Source organism: Chelonia mydas, chromosome 10 (genome assembly GCF_015237465.2).
Source record: "Chelonia mydas isolate rCheMyd1 chromosome 10, rCheMyd1.pri.v2, whole genome shotgun sequence".
NCBI lineage: Eukaryota > Metazoa > Chordata > Testudines > Cheloniidae > Chelonia > Chelonia mydas.
In genome coordinates this window covers 48,054,781-48,071,595 of record NC_051250.2, presented here as the reverse complement: position 1 = coordinate 48,071,595, position 16,815 = coordinate 48,054,781, and the positions used below count along the sequence as shown (strand labels likewise).

The 16,815-nt window shown below is 48.3% G+C and overlaps 1 protein-coding gene across 4 annotated transcripts in view; it reads right to left on the bottom strand.

Annotated features, from left to right (window-relative positions):
* Positions 1 to 3,146: 3,146 nt before the first annotated feature.
* LINGO1 (leucine rich repeat and Ig domain containing 1) overlaps positions 3,147 to 16,815 on the bottom strand; it is a 450,166-nt gene continuing 436,497 nt past the window's right edge. For all 4 annotated transcript variants that reach the window (XM_043523933.1, XM_037911365.2, XM_007068371.4 and 1 more), the window contains one exon: positions 3,147 to 5,245. In XM_043523933.1, the coding sequence (XP_043379868.1) occupies positions 3,392 to 5,233 (1,842 nt within the window). In that variant the 5' untranslated portion in view covers positions 5,234 to 5,245 and the 3' untranslated portion in view covers positions 3,147 to 3,391. The remainder of the gene's footprint in view (positions 5,246 to 16,815) is intronic.

Genomic DNA, 16,815 nt, shown 5'->3' with positions numbered 1-16,815 from the left:
CTGCCAGTTCTCCTCTGGGACATTTCTTTGGCAGACTACCACAAAGTGGACAAGTTATTTATTGATGTATGAATTTTCAGTGGTTGGTCTGTTTCATGCTCTGATTGTGGAGTGCCATCATGAACTGAGATTCTCTCTTCATTCACAAAATGGGTACCACACAGCAATGCAAGCTGCCACCTACTGTAAAGCTGAAGCCTCAAAGCTTTAAAGCTTCAAACATTTTTCGAAAGGAATCATTCTTCAAAAGGGTGGATGTTGCCTCACTCCATGGCTGACCTAGGGCTCAGCTCCAATGGGATACCCATTTAAAGTGACAGGATGCTATTAATAATCTCTCCCTCTCCTTGGGAGCTGAGCAATGCAGCCAGTCTCTTCAGAAATGTACAAATGAGAATCATAAATTCCTCCAAAGGCCTAGATATTGGGATAAACTGAATGGGGGAAGGTCTGAAGCTTGTTTGATAAAGCTTTGTTTTCAAAGCTTACCTTAAAACATATCTTCTCTGCTTGTCTCTGGGCCTCTTAATTTCTCTCTCCCTCTGCTTTTGCCCTTCTAACTCGATGTTTTAATTTATTCACCATACAATGTCTTTACACACCTGCTTGCAGTAATTCACACCATATTCTCTACACAGTATTCCATTCTGCTGAGCGTTCTGGGACTTTGCTTGTATGAGAGGCACCCAAGTAAAGTTGCAGAAATCTCAGACCTGTCCCCCAGGGGGCACTCTGAATAGAACCTCAGCACGCAGGGAAAAGGGGGCAAGATTTGGCTATACAGGTCAAGGGACACGGCTACAAAAGCCTTCTGGTTCCCGTGTATGGTGCGCACCACACCTGCTATTGGAATGCTTACAGGGACCATTACTTGAGGAAGAACACACCTTCTGTAGCACAGACTGGCTCTTAAACACCCCTTCTTCTTTAAAATAACCCAATTCTATCCAATGAAAACAGAGACTCTTTCAGACCTCCATGGGGCTAATGCTAGCACCCGGGAACGATGTTATTGTATAAATAGGCTTGGAAGGATTCAATTTTTTTATCTGTAAATGTCAGTAAACGGCAATTTCACTGGACCCATACAAAATGAGGAAACCAATATTTCCATTCATGATGCTCTAAATTTACAGATAGGCAAAGTAAGAAAAAGGCAGCTTGAGAACCTAGAGTGAAACTCCAGTGATTTAAGCTTTTGAACAAGGCTTGTTACAAATGGACTAGCGAATGGACAGTTAAAAAGCGGTGGGATTTGTTGATCTAAGGCTATTTAGTATATTGTGACAATTTGTGTTTTAATGCTTATAAAGCTTTAGCTTTTTGAATCTCAGTAGCAACTGACATTAAATAATTGCCTGACTCTGCAATTGAAAATTTAAATGACTTAAAAATAGCGAAACGTAGTCAAACCCTGTAATTTTGTACAACTGTAAATTTAAAAATCTAAAAAAGGGCTTAAAATAAACATCAATATCATCTGTCAAGATTATAAAAGAGTAAAAATTGAATTCTGCCAGGCCTATATATAAACCATTAGGTGCCCAGCTACTCGTGGTGCTAGGCACATCAGAGATAAATACATAGGTTAAATAGCTAGAAAACAGCTTGCATCACTCCTACCCCACTGCTGTCACTCTGCACTTCCCAGACTACCCTGCTCACATGCCCCCCTCCTGTCACCAGCGTTTGGATCTTCCAGCCAAGATCTCCTGCCTGTTTGGAAGCTAAAGTCCCAGGGAAATGCCTGAGGGCTTGAGAGAATGAGTTAAATTCAGTGAGAGCCATCACCAGCATGGGGCTCCGGGAACCTGAGAGAACGTCAAGGAGTTCCCTGATCTGGTGGGCATAGATGGATGCGTTGGCTAACACTTTCCTTCTGGTGAACAGAGGTGGCTAGGAGTACAGGTACCAGAGTATGGGTTAGGTGGCGCAGCCTTTCCATCCCAGCCCCAGTGCCGACTTCTACCCTCCTTGCACCATTGAAGTCAATGAGAGGTTGTGTGGCTGTAACAGTGTAGAGTTTGGCTCAGGGAACCTCCCCCTCCTCAGTCTGATTTCACCAGTCCCAGCTGGAGGAAATCCATTCTCTCTCTGACAGCAGCAGAGATGCCATTAGTCACAGCCCTGGGAACCTGCTCTCTGTGCCTGACTCTGACCCCACTTACAGCCGTGCAAATCAGGAGTCATTCTGTTGAGGGCAGGGGAGTTACGGGAGGATGAGGCCAGAGTGAGAGCAGCATCAGGCCCCCTGTCTGACAGCAGGTCCAACTGACTCCGTTATTCACAGCTGCAGAGAAAGAGCCCTCTCCCTGCCTAACACCTGTGGAGTAATTAAATCTCAGGCCCCCTTCTACCTGTTGGTCACAGGAAAACCCCAGGATAGCATTCCCTGAAATACCTCCAGGGAAAGGCCCAACTGGGATACATTTCAGAGCAGTGGCACCTAACTCTGATAGTTAAAACCAAAGACTGGAGAATCTGAGTCTTGCCTTTGTCAATTAGCAGAGGGGAGAAGCCCAGAAAGGCTGTTCTGCTGGCCAGGGAATGGGCTGAGTCACAGACTGTTTACTGGTATATAGACACAGCCGAGCTGAAATCCAGGTACTGACTAGCTTCCCCAGGACTAAATGGGAAAAAGGGTGTAGAGCACTTTGAACCTTGAGCTGCCCAAAGGGAAAGGCCTTAGCCTAACTGGTGATTCCCTTTTTATCTAAAAGGGAACACCAACACTTTGGGCTGAATTCTGGCTGGACTTATCCCCTGGCAAGCCCTTTCAGAGGTGTAACTGAGGGCATCAGTCCCAGCAGAATTTGTTCTTTGCTCTCTGCTGAGCCAACAGGCTTTTCGCCAGTGCAACTGGGTGCTGGCTCGCACTCAGAGCTGTGTGGATGGAAGCCCCAGATTTTTCTGTCTGAGACCACTAGAAACCGCCTCCAGGGGAGAGTCAGAGGAGAGGAAGAAAAATAAAAATCAGATACAGAACTGGACAGATCAAGAAGTCAAGATTTTGCATTCCAACTATCTATAGCAAATAGGGAGGTGGTTTTTTTTATTTCAACTTTTCATAAAAATCCGTAATTATTTAAATCAAAGTTACAGAGGAAAGTTCGTAACTTTTTATTGATTTTATTTTATTTTTTTCGTTTGTTTTTTTTTCCCCTCTCATCTTAGATCTGACACCGGCGTCCATCAGACGACTTCTTTACAAACATGGGAGTCCTGGAGACATCCGCAGAATGTTCTCCTGGTATGAAGAGGTGGTGGTGCGGGGAGGTGGGGTCAGAATGAGAGGGGAGGGGGGGTTCAGAGGAGGAGAGAGGTCGGTATGTTTGTAGCAACGTTCTTTTTTTGTTTTTAAAAAAACTTTTTATTTGCAAATTGCTTCGGGTTAGATCATTTTCATGTTGAACTTGCGTGGCGCGTCGGCGGAGCTGATGCCGGCGTCAGACTTGCGCGGCACGTACTCGATCTCGATGTTGTGCTTCGTGTTGCCTTTCCCCCGGCTCCACAGGAAGAGAAGCACCAGACAGAAGAGCACCACGCCCAGGAAGGAGATGAATCCCATGGTGGTGGCGATGATGAGAGTCTTGATGTCGAAGGGGAAAGGCACGGTGGCACGCGTGCTGTTGGCGTCGCTCTCGTTGGGTTGGTTGGAGATGAAAGCAAAGGTCTTGTTGGGCTGGTGGGGCCAATCTGGGGAGTAGCTCCGCACGTGAAGGTGCGCCAGCATGGTGTCATTGCCACCTGCATTGCTGGCGATGCATAGGTAGGTGCCATTGTCCTGGATCTGGGCGTAGCGCACCTCCAGAGTGCCATCGGGAAAGACAGTGAGCCGCCCATTGGTTTTGGTAGAGATGAGGTGCTTCCTGGGAGAGAGCCACATGATCGTGGGAGGTGGATCCCCATCTGCCCGGCAGACAAAATGTACCGTATGGCCCTCATCCACAAAGATCTGCTGCGGCTTGCGGTCCCGTATGCGTGCCCGGCGGCAGGTGAAATAGTTGGGCAGGAGCACGTCAGGGAAGTCCTTGAACTCCTTCCCCTGGACGAACTCAGGGGTGGAGCAGGTGGGCTGCTGCTTGTTGAAGTTCAACCTCCAGCGGCGTCGGAAAACCCAAAGCAGCCGGCAGTCGCAGGCCAAAGGGTTGTTATCCAAAATGAGCGTCTCCAGGTTCCCCACTGAGTGGAAGGCTGACTCCTCCAGTGTGGTCAGCAGGTTCCCGGAGACATTCAGGATGCGCAAGTAGTTGAGGCCTCTGAAGGCGTAGGGCTCCACAGTGGTGAGCTGCCCACCCACCAGCTGGATCTCCTGCAGCCGGAGCAGGTCATGCAGCATGGAGCCCTCAATGGTGAGGATGGGGTTGTAGGACAGGTTCAGGAACCTGAGATAAACTAAGTGCCTGACAGAGACGTAAGGGATGGAAGTCAGATTGCAGTGGGTGATGGACAAGGACGTCAGGTTCAGTCCATAGAGGCAGTTGGACGTCATGGTATCCAGATAGGGCCAGTGGGAGATCTCAAGGACCTTAAGCCTGTAGAGCCTCCTAAATGAGTAATCCCTGATGGCATTGATGTTCAGGTGGCGCAGCCTCAGCACAATCAAGCCGTGCAAGTGAGACAGCGCCTCCGTGGGGATGGAGGTCAAATTGCATTTCTCCAGGGTCAGCTGCTCCAAGCTGTTGAGGCCGCTAAAGGCCCGGTGGGAGATATAGACCAGATCATTGTCCCCAACCTCCAAAGACTTCAGGTTGTACAAGTCCTGGAACATGTAGTCTAGAAGGATCACAATTTTGTTCTCACTAATGTCTAGCTTGGTAAGATTGCTCAGTCCGGTAAACACCCCCAAGGGGATGAGCTTGAGTCGGTTACTCCTGAGACCCAGAGTCCTGAGGTTGAAGAGGTTGTTGAAAGCCCCAGGCTCAATGGCACTGATAATGTTCTCGTTTAACTCCAGCTCCTCCAAGTGAGGGTAGTTGGCAAATTCATCCTGGTTGAGAGTCTTGATTCGGTTCTTACCCAAGTCCAGGAGCCGAGTCTCAGTAGGGATCCCCTCGGGTACAGCAAGGAATCGCTTCCGATGGCACAGCACAGAGCGCTCCTGGGCAGAGCACTCGCAGCGGGGCGGGCAGCCCGTGGCAGAGCCGGAGAGGACGGATCCTAGCATCAGGAGGAGGATAGGCTGCCAGCAGGCCAGAATTGGGCTATGCATGCTCACCTCCCCAGCTATCATCCTATCTCTCACCTGCAAGCAACACAAAAACAAAGAGGGGGAGGAAAGAACAACAGCAGAGGTTAGCAAACAAAGGCCAGTGGAATGGCAAAAGTCACTTCTGTTCAAGTCAGCGTCAAAGTTCATTGACCTGCCAGTGCTGATATTAACTGAAGGGGAAATACCGGGTCAATATTAGACATGTCTGCTCGATACATCCTTGCTATTTCAATATACAGTGTAGCCACCGTGATGCTATCATTTGCAGTGTCACACATGCAGCCAGATGCACCTGTGCAGCAGAGATGCTAGGAAAGCACATTTAAGACAGCAGAACACACACACTTGAAGGGCTGCAGGTAGAGCTGGCATGAGCGCAGCATTTCACTGGCTGGGGTAATGTCAGTCCCCATACTAGCCAGCCAGCGGTCTATCCAGTTATTAGTCATCTTTGGACTTCCTCTCCCCACCCATCATTTTTCCTCCTCTCCTTGCTTGGTCTTAGTACTTGCCCTAGCAGCTGTGTCCAATTTCACACCTTGGAAGGGTGGGACAGTGGCCATCAGGGGATCTTTGAGTAGCAGAGCTAGTATGTTCTGCTTCTAGGCCTACAGCTTCACCATGCATTTACCACTAGCTATGGGGCAAAGATCCCTACGCACTTGCCAGGTCCTGTATTTCTCCACAGACCAACTCCTGCCCCCCAACCTAGATTCTTCCTTATGTTTTCTCAGCATCCCTGGGGGGGGGCGGGAAGGGGGAAGGTTGTCCCTGGGACTCCCTTCCCTGTAGACAGATTACTAAATTGCGGTCTCAATCGTTACCACCTAGGCAGTTGCGAATGTGGTTCAGCCACGACAGTGGGTTTGAATAGCGTGCTCCATGTGGCCGAATTCACAGGGTCTCTGGGCAGGGAATTCCCTTTCACACTGATCTTTAGGTATCCACATGGTCTGGCAAAGGAAGTCAATGTTTCTGCCCCTAAGGCTGACAGTAGAGGCTAACAAACAATAATTAGTCCAGCTTCCTGTCACTAAGCTGACCTGATGAGGGCAGGGGGTGCCCATTATTATGATGGTAGTGTCGACTCTGCTGGGTGCCGCATGGACACACAATAAAAGCCAATGGCTGTCCAAAAGAACTTACAATCTAAAGCAGACAGACAAAGGGCTGAAGGGGAAAGAGAGAGGGTAAGTGACTTGACCAAGGTCACGCTGCAAGTCAGTGGCTGAGTGACGAACAGAACCCAGGTCTCCTGCTCAGTGCCTTCACCAGTGGGCCACGCTGCTGCTCAGACTGGGGCTCTTGTAGATGGGTATGGTGGGGCCACGGGGGAATTCCTCAGTAAACCAGTTATGCTGTACGACTGCGAGCGATGACAAAGCCTGAAAGCTTATAATATAATTTCTCATGGCAAAGCGATCTGACAAAAAACCATCCACGTTGAAAAAGCATCTATTATTTAGGCATTAACTGGCTGAAACCTGTCTCTGTCCCATCCCCCGATCTAACTGGCTCCCTGAGAGACCTGGCCTGAGACGCCTCTATGTTAACGGCTTGCTTTGCAGTCTGCTCAGAGCCAGCCAGGAGAACAGTCTCCACTAATGAAGTCAGAGTTTGGAGGTGAGGCGCATACAAAAAGGAGGGAGCCTGCACTTCGGCCAGCAGCACCCTAATGAGGTGCTGAGGAACCAGGAAGCGTGATCCCGCCCGCTGACACAGCTTTCTGGCAGGGGTGCAGCAACCCCCACCAATCCCACCATCTGCTGGGAAGAAAGGGAGAGGCAGGGGCTTGATGCAGATGGTGCCTGAGGAAGAAGTGAAGCCATGGTGGTGATGCCTTCATTTACTTATCCAAAGCCACTCCTGGGCAAAATCATCCCCCAACTTTTGATGATTGAATGGGGAATGTTTTACACACACACTTTAAGCTCTTGAAATGAGTCAGTTCCCTTTAGATGGAACTTGAATACAAAAACTGCCTTTTGAATGCAGAGGCGCTGGAATGCAGAATTCAGCCCAGACTAGAGAGACAGGGAAAACCCAGACAGTGGAGCAGCCCACATTGTGTCGAGGGTCAGAGAATGGCAGCTCAGAAAGGAACAGGTTCCACTTAGAACAGAAAGCAATGTACTCTTCGGGGCTGGATTCTCCTCTACCCCATGGACTCCAGTGGAGTTACTCCTGACTATTCATGTCTCTGTCACTAACCCTCTCTGCGTCCTGGGGCAAGTCACTTAACCCTTCCTGTGCCTTAGTTCCCCATCGGCCAAAAGGCAATAACGATATTTACCTGGCTTTGCAACGTGTTCCGTGATCATGGGTAAAAGGAACATTGTACTTACAAACTACCATTAACCTTTTAAAAACAAAGGCTGGGCTTTTGGGGACCTGGGCACCTAGATCCATTACGCTGCCTTGAAGATGCCTGTCTGCGAGCATGCCCCAATACCCCTGTTCTTTATCACCATGTCTCGACCTGGGGGAAGTAAACACAATATGGCTCTCAGCATCCATTGTTGCCACTGGAATCCAAAGTGAAAACACTTAAGTTTCTTTTTTCCCTGTTGCTTTTAATTGTATCAGATTACAGAGGTCCTGGGTGGGGGAAACCACTGACCACTGAATGGAGTATTTACATGCAAAAGCAAGTCCTTGGGTAGAAGACCCGAGGTGCAAAAGAGGGGCTCAGAATTTCCATCCCCAAACCAGCAGCAGAATTGGTTTTACTGCACCAGCAAATGAAACACCAGGGAAGTGTAAACAGAATCTATTCTATAGGCATGGGATCCGGGAATGTCCTGTGAGCCCACTGCTGGGGCCTTCTTGCTAACAAAAACTGCCTGTTCCCTTCATTCACTAGGGAAAGGATGAAAAAAACTAACCAGATTTCCTCACTAAAGCAAAAAATGTCCACGAGAGAAGAATTTCAGTTAGATTTCCTGGCCAATGTGGGATGGGCCCTGGAAAAAGTCTTTGATCAGAGACAGACGTGGTACTGATTTCTGGGCCTGCCAGGAACGCAATGGGACAAGGCCATAGGAAGTGATTTTTTGTGTCAATCTGAAGTCGTTTTAGCTACAATCCTGGCCTTCCTCCTGGAACCAGCCCTTACGTAGCTTTGGCTGGGGATTTATGCCAGCATTGAATACTGAAACACCATCAGCATGACAACACAACCACCAAGGATCCTGTAACAGGGCAGGTCAGAGCTTTCCAAGGATGGGCTTTGCTGGTGTTAACTACTTTGTCCCTAGGACAGGGGAGGGCAAACTGCAGCCCATCACGGCTTTCAATCTGGCCTGCGGGCTTGCCAGCCCCGTGGTGCACTGGGTCTAAGGCAGGCTCCCTGCCTGCCCTGGCCCCGTGCCACTCCTGGAAGCAGCCAGCACCACGTCCCTGTGGCCCCTGGGGAGCGGGGTGGGGTGGGGTGGGGAGAGGGCTCCAAGCGCTGCCCTTGCCTGCAGGCACCGCCCCCCCGCAGCTCCCATTGGCCAGGAATGGGGAACTGTGGCCAATGGGAGCTTTGGGAGTGGTATCTGCAAGTGAGGGCAGCGTGCGGAGCCGCCTGCCCCACTTCACCCCCAGGAGCCACTGCCGGACAGGCTGGCCACTTCCGGGAGCGGCATGGGGCCAGGGCAGGTGGGAGCCTGCCTTAGCCCCACTGCATGCTGCTGCTACCCCAGAGCTGCTTGAGGTAAGTGGTGCTGGGCTGGAGCCCGCACCCTGAACCCCTCCTGCACCCCAACCCCCTGCCCTGAGCCCCCTAACTCCCTGCTTTGAGACCCCTACTGCACCCCTCCTGTACCCCAACCCCTGCTGCACCCAAACCCCTTGCCCTGAGCCTCTTCCTGCACACCGCACCCCCTCCCACACTCTGCACTCCCCCCTACTCCAGCCCTACATTCATGGCCCTGCATACAATTTCCCCACCCAGATGTTGCCCTCGGGCCAAAAAGTTTGCCCATCCCTGCCGTAGGATCTGATCTCAAGTGATTTCAGATGGAAGTGATATAAATTTCCCTATCTCAAACACACACACCTCCTCTCCCAGTTATTTCCCCTAAGCAATCCCCAGCTTCCTCATCAATCATCATCCAATGAAGTGAGCTGTAGCTCACGAAAGCTTATGCTCAAATAAATTGGTTAGTCTCTAAGGTGCCACAAGTCCTCCTTTTCTTTTTGCGAATACAGACTAACACGGCTGTTACTCTGAAACCTGTCAAATGGCACTATTCTTTTGTCCTAGTGTAGGTGGGTTGATCACGTCTCTAGTAGCCATCTCAACCATTTGCACTCCAGAAAGTTGTTCCTTGTTTGCACCCCAAGTCAACACTGTCTTTAAGTGGGGGCCAGACCAGGCTGGGATTTGGAGGATACTGAACCCTAGTTTTCTTCTGAAAAGAAGAATGCAGTAACTCTTCCCACACCAGGTTAGCAGGAGACACCCCCCCCAAATCCACCACCACCTTCCAGGACTCTGTCTAGTCTAGTGGCTCTTCCCTCCTCATCCCCAGCCCTCCCTGCTCTGGAATGGAAGAGGCAATTTGAAAGTTAAATGAATGAAGGGAGCTGAGCTAGTGAAAAACTTGGAATGGGGAGACACTGAGCACTATATAAAGTTATTCCGGGGGAGTTATGGCTTTGCAAAGGCAGCTTATACCTTCAAACCATAAACAATCCCATCCCCTTGTCAGTGGGATGCTAAAGCTGCATGTCACATTGCTTCTGGTGTACTTATTTTTTATGTTGCTCAAGCTGTTATGAAGGATCAAATCACATTAATATCGTACATTATATGTACAACTACCCCTGGCTCTGTTTATATCCATTGTTACATATACACTCTGCATTGCCTTCACTAATGCTATTTATGGCTATCGCTGAATATACTCCACACATTACTTTCACCGGTTCAGTTTATATCCATCATTATATATATCCTGTGCATTACTTTGCCTCGCACTATTTATGGCTCTTGGATATACTCTGTGCATTAGTTTCATTGCTTCTGTTTATATCCATCATTTTATATAGATAGATGCCCCATGTATAACTTACTTTCCTTCCAAAAAAGATTATTTGAACATTTTTTGCAAAATGCAAGGATGAAAAGTGATGTGCAATCCATAAATGTATCAGTTTTCGCTCCCTCATAAACCAGAACAGTAACGTCCTCGCCCAATTCAAACTGGGGTATTAATTACAGTCTGCTGCACAGAATTCCTCCCACAGTTTCAATTTGATATGGCATTCTTCACCTCTTGCCCTAGATTGCTGTGCAGTGTTGCTGGCTGCTGGTGAACAGCTGATGCGTTCCACCCCAGAGGTGACTGCATTTCAGGAGTGTGCAAAGTGATTCCTGCGTGTACATAATTTGTAAACACCGTCACAATCATTCCTAACGGGTTGCTCTAATGCTCACTGAGATCAGTGGAAAGGTTTCCATTGGCTTCACTAACTGGATCAGGCCACAAAGCGCTAAATGAATGTAGGATATTTATTATTAATCATCCTTCATGGCATAACATCAATATTGCCAACTATGCTGATCACTGTTATAAAGCCCTGGCTGGGATGATTTAGTTGGGGATTGGTCCTGCTTTGAGCAGGGGGTTGGACGAGGTGACCTCCTGAGGTCCCTTCCAACCCTGATATTCTATGATTCTATGAACACTGCCATGTTCACTGGCGTAGTATTTGATATCGCAGAGATGAGACCTGAATCTATTCTGAAGGATAAAATTGGCTTCTGAGGCTGGGACAATACCAGAGACGTCAAGGTCTCAGCCAAGGGGCCTGCTACCTCTGCCAGCTGGTGGCCAGACACTAGGGTGGACATAACCAATTAGTAGAGTCCTTGGTAGTTGCATTTGTGTGTTTGCCCAGCATATTCCTGTAATTAAGACAAACTTGGACCCTTGTTGAGCGAGTGGGCAGCAACGGTATCCAGGGAGCCAAAAGGAGCCATGTCCAGCTGGTGAGTGGCTATCTAAATACCTCCCCAGGGCTCTTCCCACATGGGGGAGAGCCAGAGCAGGTCTTCCACCCAGAGCCATTCCAAGGAGGCTAAACAAGCTGTTTTCATGCTTGTGCAATATCCATCAGACAAAAAGTGCTATTTATTTTGCAACTGCCGGAGTAAACTTTGCACCTCTGAAACCATGTCTTCCAGGAAGAGTAGAAATCCCAGCTAATGTGCTGCGACTCTGCTGGAAATGGGGCAGCAGGTACCACTCTAAACTCTTTGTTGGATCACATTACATGCAGCGAAAGGAACATTTTGCAGTGCAGTCGCTCAGAGCGCATGCTTTCAAAATGCATGCGCTTTCTCTTTAATCGTCATCTCTGTTAATCTCTCTTGGAATCCAATTCCCTATACTCACAATCTTGCTGAGAAAGACATAAAAAAGCAAAACACTATATGTAAAACAAAACACAGTCGAAAGGGTCTAATTGCACTGAGATTGGAAAGACTTCACCTTATGATGCTGAAAAACAGCCTGCCTTATTTGGATGTGTTCTTAGCTGAAATTTCCGTGCTCGTCACCTTTATGGGCAACCGCTAATACTGGCTTCAGACAGGTGCAGGAATAGGTGGGGTTGTTGTGGTATCTCTCTTGATATTACAATCTGAGCTTCCCCAAGAATTCCTCTAATAGGTGCCAAGCTCTTCCCTGGTGTACCTCCACCAGTGTCAATGGAATCACGCCTGGGGTGAATTTGGCCCTGTATATTCATCGTGATTTGCAACAGCTCTGCTATGGCAAACAGCTTTGGCAACAACCTTTGTTTTGGCATGCAACACCGCCTATTGTTCCACTCCTAGACCCAGCAGAGCTTTGCCAATGCACTTAGTTCAGACTTCCAACCTAGCCACTATTCTCTAACCTGAGCCCTGTGCAAAGGCACACATCCTGCAGTGCACCTCAGTACTGACCTTCCACAAACTCCACCATTCAACCATCCCAAGGCTCCTCCCGAGCAGAGATCCATTGGAGCTGATTTACACCAGCTGAGGATCTGGCCCTATGCCACACATGGTGACAAGGGGATAATTTGCCTGGTTAGGCTGAAATACACCTGGTATTGTGGAATTATTACATGTTCTTTGTCTGAGCCTTCTAGTAACTGCACAGAATACAATGTAGCCATGAAAAACAACAGCAGCCAAATAAGCCTTCAGTGGTAGAATTTAAGGCTTTGGAGGCCAAGAGTTAAAAAGATGAACAAACATGATAAATGAACAAAGCAAAATCTGCATATTATTACAGACTAGACAAACCTACTTGCATATAATTAAAGTCTAGACACACCTCACGTAGTATTAGTTCTGGGCTAAATTTAAATCCATGATAAATACAAGCCCTGACAAAAACATCCGTAATGCTAATAGCTGAAGCCACATAAAAGGCCCGGGATAAAGACAACGAGTACACTGAAAAATACAGCGTGAAGATGAGCTTTAAATCACTTCAGTTTCCCATTTACCTTTGGACATTTCAGAGCAAAACAAGTCTCTTCCAAGGCTGAGCTGGCGATAGAAAACCCCTTCTAAAAATCAAGATTTTTGCATGATCTGATGTTGACTACCTAGCTCAGATCATGCAGCAATCACTGAAGGGGTAAAGGTCTGGCAGAGTTTGGAGCACTCTTGAATTTGCTCAGTGAGGGAAAATGAGATCTAACAAATGTACCCTCTGATCTGGAACACCCCTGCTTCCCTGAACCTAGTGAGTCACTTACACCAGTGCCCAAAGGGTGTAAAACGCCCCCATGGTAAAGACCCTCACAGGGGTGGATGAATGCAGAGCAATGGAGAATCAGGATCCAATCACTTTGACCTCACACTAGTGCAAATCTGGGGTGACTCCACTGAAATCACTGGGACCCACCGGAGTAAAACCAGTGTGAGGGTTGGAGAATCGCCCCCAAGAAGATAACTGCCCAATACATGGCTCTGCCCTGGTGGGCGGCATGTGACCCTGTCCATAACTTGGCCCTGGAAATAAGATCCATTCCTCCTAAGTGATGCTTCCCGGATCAGCAGGGGAGAGCAGCTGGGTTTGCTTGGCAGGTAGCGGTTAATCTAGCGGGAGGTGTATAACATGTTGCCCTTTCTTGGGAAGGGGTCAGAGCACCTCCAAGGAAGGAGTCTGGTCCAGGTATCTAGATGGGGGTTTCTGCATGATTTGGACTGGTTTCTTTTTTTCCCCTTTCCCTCACTGCAGGCCTAGAGAGAGGCCTTTGCTGTTTCTTGTGCTCTGTGAGGGTAGGTCTACACAGCCCCAGTAGTAAGTCTCAGAGCCTGAGTTGAAGGATTTGGGCTTGCATGATGGTGCTAAAAACAACTGTGGAGATGTTGTGGTTCAGGCTGGAGTTCAGGCTTTGAAACCCACCCCCGAGTTCCTGAGTTCAGAGCCTGAGTTCCAGCCTGAGCCCAGTCATCGACAGGGCTAGGAGCAGCACAATGTCTGAGAGCCCCAATCTGATACTCGCTGCTGCGGTTGCCACCTGCTATGTAGACGTACCTTGAAAAGCCGAATAAATACGCTGCTTCAGGGAGAGGGAAAGTGGCACCGCGCACCGTCACTTACACCTGTGCAAAGTGAGAATAAAGTACCACCCTGCTTCTGATCTGGTTGTGTCTGGTACAGTTTCCCCAGGTGTAACTGACAATGAGGCAGCAGGTGGCAGTGAAGCAGGCTCACAGCCGCCAGCATACAACTGTACGGGAGGGAAAAACCCTGGCCCATTATGCTGTGACGTTGTGCACGTTTTTATGTCAGCACTATTATGTCAGCATGACATCACTTTCTGCACACATAACGCCTCCTCCACCATTGTCTGTGTCAGTGTTATAATCAGGGCTGGTTTCAAACCCATTTGGCCATCCTGGGTCCACAGGTCAAGCTTGAATGGTATTGGGTTTATCTTAAGCATAGGAGAAAGGGAGCCGAGAGAAAATTCCCACCTCTACCTCTCTATATTGAAGATGAAGGGGGTGCTACTTAGCTGAGTGTAAATCAGTGTGGTAGACAGATGCCAATGCAGCTACACTGATTTACACCAGCTGAGGAGCTGGGCCAAAGGGGAGAATGGGAGAAGATGGGGGGAAAAAAAGAGAAAAACACGGTAAAAGTAGATTGGAAAGGGAAGCGATTTGGAAAAAGTTGCAGAGAGGGAGAAAAATGAAAATGAAAAATTAAGAACAATGGGCCTGCTCCTCGGATGGCATAAATCTGCATAACTCTACTTGGACCATACCTGTAGTATCAATAATTCCCCACTGGGGCCAGCCTAGAGGTATTTTTTGCGCTGGGTGGGGTGGGGAAGTGGTGGCTCTAATTCTGTGCTGGCATTTACACTGAATAACAGCACTTAAGTCAGCAGGATGGTCTCCATTATGAAAGCACGGACTACCCTGTAGCTAAAGAAGTAAACATGATGTAGCAAAAATAAACCAACTGAAATCGCCCTTAGGGAAAACGAAAACACAAGGGTTTAAACCCCCAGGGAAACACAGTTTGTGCACTTAGAAGGTTCATAAGTCCCCAGGCTCCCTGGAGTTTTGCCCATCCCTGTTTACGTGACTTAGTCTTTTTTTTTTTTTTTTTTTTTTGCAGAAGACATCACCAAGTTATTCTGTGTACCGTCCCAGCCACGGAACCCCATATTGTTACTGCTCGTTGTGATCAGAATCCTGGAGCCAGGAGCTTGGCCTTCTCTAGGCAGGGAGGAATCTGGAGTGGGGTTTCAGATAAGCTGACAGAGCAAGATTATTGAAAAAAAAAGAAACAACAGAAATTTCTGAGTCAGCTCATAAAAACATCTGGTAATCATAAATTATAGAGTGCGCGACGTTCACCCTTGAGCCAGCTGCCCATGAGAGACTCTCCAAGCATCTCCAGTGACTTTGGGAAACATTTTCTGAGCAAGAAAATAATGCATCAAAGTCACTGGAATTTGCTGGGGCACAGGTGGACGAGTCCTACAACTCGCAGGGGTGGGCCGGTCGATCCCACTGCATCGAGGGACTGGACATCTGAAACCTAATACCCTGGTGAGCAGATCCCACTGTGCTGGGAGTGTGAATCTTGACACTAGTGCACAGAGTCCTGACCTGGACCCAGGGCTGTGGGTAGGGTGACCAGATGTCCTGATTTTATAGGGACAGTCCCGATATTCAGGGCTTTGTCCTATATAGACTTCTATTACCCCCCACCCCCACCCCTGTCCCGATTTTTCACACTGGCTATCTGGTCACCCTAGGTGTGGGACTAACCCTGGTCTCTGGATTTTGGGTTTATAAACAAACCCCACAAACAAGGGTCTCGGCTTCAGCCCTCTCGCCTCCTCCCAGCTGCACCAACTAAATCAAATTTTATTGCACTTGACTATGTTTTAGAGCTAAAGACTCCAGGTTTACAAATAAATATTTAACAACATTTCCTGCTGGTAAGAGAGTTGCTTCTCGAGACCCTGGGCTCGGTGCTAAGTGTTCCTGTAGCTAACTGCAAAGCAGCAAAACAAGGGAAAAGCTTTAATTTGCCAAACACGTCTCTATCTGTTTCCTTCTCTCTCCATCATTTGCTTCGCTTCCATCATTCGTTTGCTCACTCTCTCCTGCCTCCTTTTCCATCTAAAATATATATATATATATATATAGTCGGCTGACATCTGAAAACAGGCAGCTAGTCCAAAAGGTGTGTTTGGAGTCACTTAATAGATGCAGGTGAAGACCACACTGCACCCGACTCCAGACAGGGTAGGCTAAATGTTCCATTTAGGCTGCAGAAAGCCAGTGCTCTATAGGATTAAACTGGAGCCTTTCAGCATATTCCCAGCTCCCACTAGCCTGCTTTTCCTCTGCTGACCACTTCTACTCCGACACCCACGCCCTGGTGTTCCAAAGTCCATACTGCATTCACCCCCATGCTGCTCTCCTAGCCAGCAGTCCACAGAATACAGCCCGCCCAGGAGAGCCTCCACTGTTCACCCATCTCGCCTTTATATCATCCCGTCTTTCCTCCCCCTAGTCTCCCAATGCCCAAAGGGTGTAAAATGCCCCCATGGTAAAGATCTTCACAGGGGTGGATGAATGCAGAGCAACAGAGAATCAGGATCCTTTGCTTTCACCACGTCCCTCCATTATCACCTTGTATCTAACAATCTCTCATGTAAAAGGAAAATGTAAATAAATTCTAACCAAAAACCCAGAACTCCTCAGCACTGTCTCAGTATTGGCAGAGAGACAGGCCCATACCATGGAAAGGGAAAGATTTGGTGACAAGAGGTGAGAAGAAGGGTCGTCTTGTGGCTAAGGCACTTGACTGGGGCTCAGGAGATAGGGTTTCTATTTCCAGCTCTGCCGGTGATCTTGGGTAGGTCATTTCCCCCCCCCGTGCCTCAGTTTCCCCTCCCATCTTTTGGCTGTCTTGTTTACTAGACTGTGAGGCTCTCTGGGGCACTGATGGTCTCTGACTTTGTGTTTGTACAGTGCCTAGCACAAGGGCCCTGGTCTCAGTTGAAGTTTGTAGGTGCTACTATAATTCAAACAATAATAAGTGTCAGTAGCTCAATGTGTGGCAGTAATCAAAACC